General features: G+C 44.0%; 1 protein-coding gene across 4 annotated transcripts in view; it reads left to right on the plus strand.

Annotated features, from left to right (window-relative positions):
* The first annotated feature begins 3,078 nt into the window (after window positions 1-3,078).
* The window catches only part of BCAS3 (BCAS3, microtubule associated cell migration factor), a 265,434-nt gene continuing 261,960 nt past the window's right edge, over window positions 3,079-6,552 (plus strand). For 2 of the 4 annotated variants that reach the window (XM_026047804.1, XM_026047805.1), the window contains exons 1-2: window positions 3,081-3,186; window positions 5,671-5,725. In XM_026047804.1, the coding sequence (XP_025903589.1) occupies window positions 3,116-3,186; window positions 5,671-5,725 (126 nt within the window). In that variant the 5' untranslated portion in view covers window positions 3,081-3,115. Of the gene's footprint in view, window positions 3,187-5,670; window positions 5,726-6,552 lie in introns of all 4 variants that reach the window. The other 2 variants (XM_026047802.1, XM_026047803.1) reach the window with 2 other exon arrangements.

Consider the following 6,552-nt stretch of genomic DNA (forward strand, 5'->3'; position numbering starts at 1 on the left):
GATGGTGCTGCTAATATCTTTCAACTTAAGTTCTTAAATTATTTTATGATAGTTTTCATCGAGTATGTGGACCATGTGTATGTTCACCTAAATAAAACAAATGAAAACTTAATGGGGATGGCATTATTTTTTTCTTTCCCCCCTGTTCCCTGAGCTTAGGTTCCGTTAGGCATGTTTGTACTTATTTTGAGCAGGACTCAAAAGGACTCTTCTGTCCTTCGCTCTGTATGTTTTATAAAACAGGGCATCCCACAATAAAATCCCAGTTTTGTTACAGCACAGGTCTCAATTCACATTAAATTGGTCTGTTACACAAACTGTAGCAGTATTCACCTTACCTTTATTTTGGCTTTTACTTCCACATTAAAACAGAGTGATTTTTATTGCAAGGCCTGGGGTGATATTTTTAGAAACTAATCCTTTACTGCAAGAACAATAAAACACAAGCTGAAATTAGGCCTGCTATCTATACATGTTACCGTGGTTACAGAAATCCTAAAGGGAATCGCAGGCTTTCTGAAAATGCAGAATTCCCTTTCATCCAGCGAATGCAGCGCTGTCTTGCAAGATGAAAGCAACGTTCTGTCCAAATTGCATCCTTCAAGATTTTATTTCTGCACAGAGGAGGCAAAATATGGTTAATGGTAAAGCTGAAATTAGCATCATATCAATGTATCAATGCTAATGGCTTATCTTATCAGCAACCTTTCCAACAAACCATGGCTGTTTTGTGCGTTTTTATCCTCAATTTTAAACCACAGCATACAGCCTTTTAAAATGGTGACTGACTTCAATAAAAACGTAAGGAGGTGAATTATTTTATTTCTCTTTATAATGTAAACACAATGTGAAAGAACAAAAAGGTGCTCTGTATAGGCTTTCTCTGTAGAGGCCAGTTTTTCACTCTCTCTCTGTATAGACCAGGTTTTCACTCTTTTTTGACTCTACGCGGGTGCCAAATCTTACTTATTTTTCATTAAGACTCGGACGTTCCATCTCCCTGTGCCCTTTTCTCCCACCCTTCCTCCCTGCGTCTCCAGGCTTATCCAGCTCCCTGGGCGGACGTTGTTTCCTCAAGTCCAATGAGCTGGGGGAAAAACCCAGCACAAAACCTCCTCTCAGGGAAGCGCTAAGCGCTTTTAAGCGCTAACGCTCCGTGCTRCGGTACACGCAACGTCCACCTACACATCACTTGACTTCCCAGAGATTAATTAATTAATACCAGCGCCGAGGGCGACGCTGCGGTGGAGATCCGCGGCTAACGCGAGCCGCGAGAGCAGAGGCAAACCGCGCCGCCGCTTCGTTCCTGTGCAAGGGGCCGGCGCCCGCAGGACGCGCCGCGTTCCCACCCGGAGCGCGCGCTCGCTCCGCGCCGCCTCAGAGCCGCTTCCGGCGCCGCCTCACGGCGCCGCGGAAGGTAAACAGCCCCCGCGTGACGCAGCGCCGCGGGGGGGGGGCGCGCCCGCTCTCGCGAGACCGCGATGTAAACAAAGCGCGGGGCGGGGGGGGGAGCGCGGCGCCGGCTGCGCTTCGCCTCTCAACCGAGCTTGGGGGGGGGAGCGCGGCGCCGGCTGCGCTTCGCCTCTCAACCGAGCTTGGCGGCGCAGCCGCCCTCGTCGCGCCGCCCCCTGGCTGCGGAACGGCGCGCGGGTTGGCCAGCGCTGGGGAGCGGCCCGCCTCCCGCRCCGCCTCATTGGCTACGAGCGTGCGGGTGCGCGCAGTGTCAGTGGCCGAGGGGGTCCCAAACAGTGTCAGTGCGGAGCCGGGCCGAGGGCAGYGGCGGCCGGTGAGGGCAGCGGCGGCGGGCGGTGCGTGCGGGCACCGGCACCGCGCTCGTGGCGGGGCCGAGCCCGGGGCGGGAAGGGCGGCCGCGCTCCGGGGGCCAGCGCGGGAGGGGGCTGGGGGCTGCCTCGGCGCGGCGTGACCGTTGGCGGTGACCGTTGGCGGTTGGGTTGGCGGTTGGGTGGACCGTTGGTGGTGACCGTTGGCAGTGCCGCGTGACCGTTGGCGGGGGGGAGAAGCGGGTGCAGATGGAGGGGGGTCCCCCCGGAGCAGGGGCCGGCGCGGCGCGGGAGGGGAGCGCGGCGCCTGCCCCTCGGGAAGGCGGCTGCTTGCGGCCTGACTCAGAGCGCGGCCCGGGCGGCGCCGCGGGGAGCGGCCGCGCAGGTGGGAGCCTCTCCCGCCGCCTTGCTCAATGCCGCCTGCCGGGAGGCGCTTCCCGCTCCCCGCCCCGCTCCGAGGGGGCTGCGCTCCCCGTCCCGCCCCGCAGGTGCCCGCGGTTGAGGCGCAGGTGGCAGCGCTTGGCGCCGAGCGAGCCCAGGTGTGCGGTGGCGGGCGAGCGTTCCCTGCTCCTTACCTCGCTTGGGCTCTTGAGGCCGCTCAGCACCTGTGTCAAACTTTGTTCAGTTCGGTCTAACTCCCTATGTGTCTGTCCCTTTGTTATCTACTTACTAGAAAGCTTTTGTGCGTGCTGTGCGAATCACATGCTGGTAAGGATTGCTGGTACCGCCTTGGCCTTTTGCTCTTCCTCTTGTGTTGGCTCTTAGTTGGGTGGGATGGAGGAGATAGAATGGCTAAATGGGGAAAAGTGGTCTTTTTTAGCTTTCATGTAAGATGTTCTGAATTTTCGCATGAAAGACCAGAAGTGTTCAGGTAAATCCCCTAAAGAATTAAAAAAAAAAAAAAAAAAAAAAAAAAGTTTGTTCCATCACTTTTTTTTTTTTTTGTTAGCTTCAATCTAACCAATTACATGATTTTCAGGAATACAACATATTGCAGCTGTGGTTGTGCACAGTTCTTGTATCTGTTGCTTTTTAAGATAACAGCTCATGAATAAATAATGTTTTTATTTGCTACTGATAGTAGCTCTGAACCTATACCAATATCTTTATATATCTACACACATATTTATATATATAAAAGGAGTTTTTTCTTTCATCTCATCTGAGAGTACTATGAAAGGGGCACAGTGCCTTTCAGGTTTGTATAACTGAAGTTTCCTTCTTGAAGAGATTTTCATCATCTTAAAGAATATAGCTGAAACTAATGTAAATAACTCTTACGTGAACTATTATTTAAAAGAAATGTGTTACTTCCAGGTACCTGAAAAGGAGCAATGGCTACAGAATCTCCACGCCGACCRAGCAGATGCACGGGAGGAGTGGTCGTTCGCCCACAAGCTGTCACGTAAGCTTGTTTTGAGAAATAGCCCTTAATTGAAGGGGTTTGCATCTTTTTGTGCAAGAAGAGCCTGGCACAAATTGTCTTTCAGAGCTGGCTATGAAGAGTTGTGTTGGCAGTAAATTGTGCTGCATGGAGAACTCTCCAGTAAAAGAAGTAAACAGAAGTTTTGTTCCTGTCTCCTAGGACTAGGCAGGTCAACCTGTCTCCCTGAATGGGATCCTTTTAAGCCTAATAGACCAAGAACTTGGACCAGCCTTCAAAGTTGCCCACTTTAAAAATGAGTGCTTTATCTTTCAATGTTTTCTTGTTTCTTTACATAATTATGTTGGCTGAATACTGTGCTAGCTGTAGGTAGGTGAAAGAACTCAGTTTGCAATAGCTAGTATATAGCATGCGCCTTTCTTGCCATTCTATGTATAATCTTGTAACAGGAATGGATGCATTAGAACATATAAGCGTGTCATTAAAACGTTTCTGTAATTGGAGTTATAGATTTTATTTATTTTGCTCAAGAGAACAAAAACCTCAAAAGAGATCCCTGAAATCAGTCAGATATAGAAAATGAGAGACCATCCTTCTCCGCTCAGGCATCCTGATTTTCACTGTGCTCATATGAAAGTACTTTTATTGGCAAAACAAGCTGGGAAATACAGTTTAGAAGATRTATTTCTTATCTTTGTTCTGTAAAGTAACTTTGTGACTTTTTTGTCCCTTCCTGAGTAYATTTATGCTGCTGAATTGTTGCTGTAAAATTGCACTGTATTAAAATGTTGACTTATAGTATTTGTTTCAGTGACTGTTAGTTTGCTTTCAGAGGTTAGTACTACAGATAACAGGATATTTAAATACRAAGAGTCACTTTCAACCTCTTCCTCCTATTGCTCTTTCTTCCCCTAATGCTAGAAGGTTCTGCCAAGTTCTTGTGTGTGTTTTCAAATACTTAAAAAAAAAATCCCTGTGGAAGTTTTTCAGCTTTAGAAAGACTTGAAGTACGTACACTGAATAAAACAGTTTCCAAACCTCTGCTTTGTTTACAAATCAAGATGTATTGGAAAAAAATAAGTTCTCATTTTATCAACTGAAAAATGAGGATGCTATTCTTGCTGGCGGACATTCAGATGAGAAATTGGGACGTTGCATTTTATACTATGCCTATAAGATGGACAAATATCTTTGCTATGTAATAGAAAGCTTTGAAGGTGTACAAAGGCAGTTTTGGTGACCTACATAAATCAAAGAGGAATCCTCACTGGAAACCACAGCTTGTATTTATAAACCTCTGCTTTAAGCAGTATGACAAACTTACTTTAATTCAGTAATCCTTGGATTGCTGACCAAAACATGTTTTTGTTATTCATGGACTGGAATAAACTTTCCCRAATTTTATAATTTACAGTCTTAGGTTTATCTTTGTTTTCAGAGAGTATTCAACTAGTTATATATGGACAGAATGGTCAGGTGTTGCAGCATGAAGAAAAGCTCTGTGCCTTTGGCCATCAGGAATCTGAGTTTCCTCATTCTGCTGGTACAGTCCATCCTTGTTGCTCTTAGAAATCTTCCGTTAGTGTGGGAAGAATGCCTACCAAAATAAAAATTGATCTGAAGGCTGCCAAAACTGTTAGCTAAATAGTCTGAAATGATTAAGAAAACCTTAACTTTATGAATGTAGCGCTTGTTGCCAGCATGTTTCAGCATTACTCATGACAGCACAAACTTTTTGTGTACTTACAACACTGTCAGTCTAATGTAAATCAGTCTGCGTTTTTATGCCTCTCAGCGGTTACACAAGAGACTTGCTGCCTGTGTGAAGATAAGCTAATGGAAGCATCAGTTTGAATCTACCAGAGCAAACCTATCTTACACTACATAATATTCTAAATTATTGCCCTTAATGAACTTTGTAGGAGGAATAATTTCTCTGGGCTATAACTACTTAAGTGAAAATACCTCCTGGCGCCTCTTAGTTAGCATCTTGCTCATCCTTCCCCCTTCCTACCATGGAACTGCTATAAACAACTGTTTCATGTTGTTCAACTTCATCATGGCGTATAGTATGTGTCAGGGCTTACACTTTACTTGCAACACACAGAGGGCAATTGTTTTTTTCTTCATGGTACATTATTTAAACCAAGTTGAGGGGAAATTATGGAGAAATAATTTCCAAAGCTCTGCTCTGCTTTAGTAAACTGAAATGATGCGGAGGACATGTTTTTTCCCTTGTAGGCTTGAGAGTTGAAGGCTTCTTTATATTCCTTTTCCTGAGCAGTTGTATCATAAATAGCTATCCACTCTTTGCAGGCTTATCGGCAACATAAATGTTATCACAGTGTATTTGGCTGTATAGTAAGTATCTGCATTGCAAACACCTTAGTATTTTGGTTGTATTAAGCAGCAGACACATTTTCTGGGGTCATGAGAGTAACTGAATATATTCCTGACCGTTTGTGAACTTGAGTGGTAACTAAAAATTCCCTTTCTGTTTTCAAGGGAACAGTCATATATGGAAAGTGTTGTTACATTTCTTCAAGATGTTGTGCCACAGGTATGTGTGCATCTTTCTCAAAAGATTTTTTTTAACTGAAGTTTCAGGCATATACAGAATGGTGAAATGTGTGTTAAACCGGTGTCCCTGAGTTTCGTCAAGCAGGAATCTGTCACTCTCATTGCAAGTGAAGCCTGTGACTATTAAATTTTGAAATGCATTTTTGGACTCATGATTAAAATGGAAAAATAGTTAAACTTTTGTTTAAAAGGGTTTTTTTTTTTTTTTTCCTCCTCCCTCTTTGGTTAAAGGATACTGTTTGTGTTTTATTTTACAAAACAATTTGCCTTGAAAGCACTGAATRTTTTGAAAAATAATAGCCACACTTGTGTTTTTCTGTTGTAATTTGTATTTTTGGTTCATGTTATTGCTTTTTTGGCATGTACAAAGTGATTATACAAGCTCTTTTCATATTTAATCCAAAATACTGCACAATGCTTTGCTATAATTGATTCGGAAGAAATGGTATTTCTACTGTAACTTCCATTCTTACTGCCAYAGTTACACCTGCAGGCTGCAAAATGGAAATACTATAAGCCTGCTTTGCAGTTGTTTTCAATATTTTTTCTTCTGATGAAAATCTGTAGAACGCTCAACTGAAGAATGGATCTGTTCTGATTGCATTACAGGTTATTCTTTTAAAATGCCATATATGGCACAGCAGTAAAATAAGCCATGTAGTGAAGGCCTCTTTCTTTCACCAGTTTTGCTTACAAAGCTTTTAAGTAAATTTAAAAAAAAAAAAAAAAAAAAAAAAAAAAAAAAAAAAAAAAAAAAAAAAAAGAGGTATTTACTAAAGCTGTGATTACCTACTTCTGTGATTTTAA

Source organism: Nothoprocta perdicaria, unplaced genomic scaffold (genome assembly GCF_003342845.1).
Source record: "Nothoprocta perdicaria isolate Ctin4 unplaced genomic scaffold, notPer1 scaffold_50, whole genome shotgun sequence".
Lineage (NCBI taxonomy): Eukaryota > Metazoa > Chordata > Aves > Tinamiformes > Tinamidae > Nothoprocta > Nothoprocta perdicaria.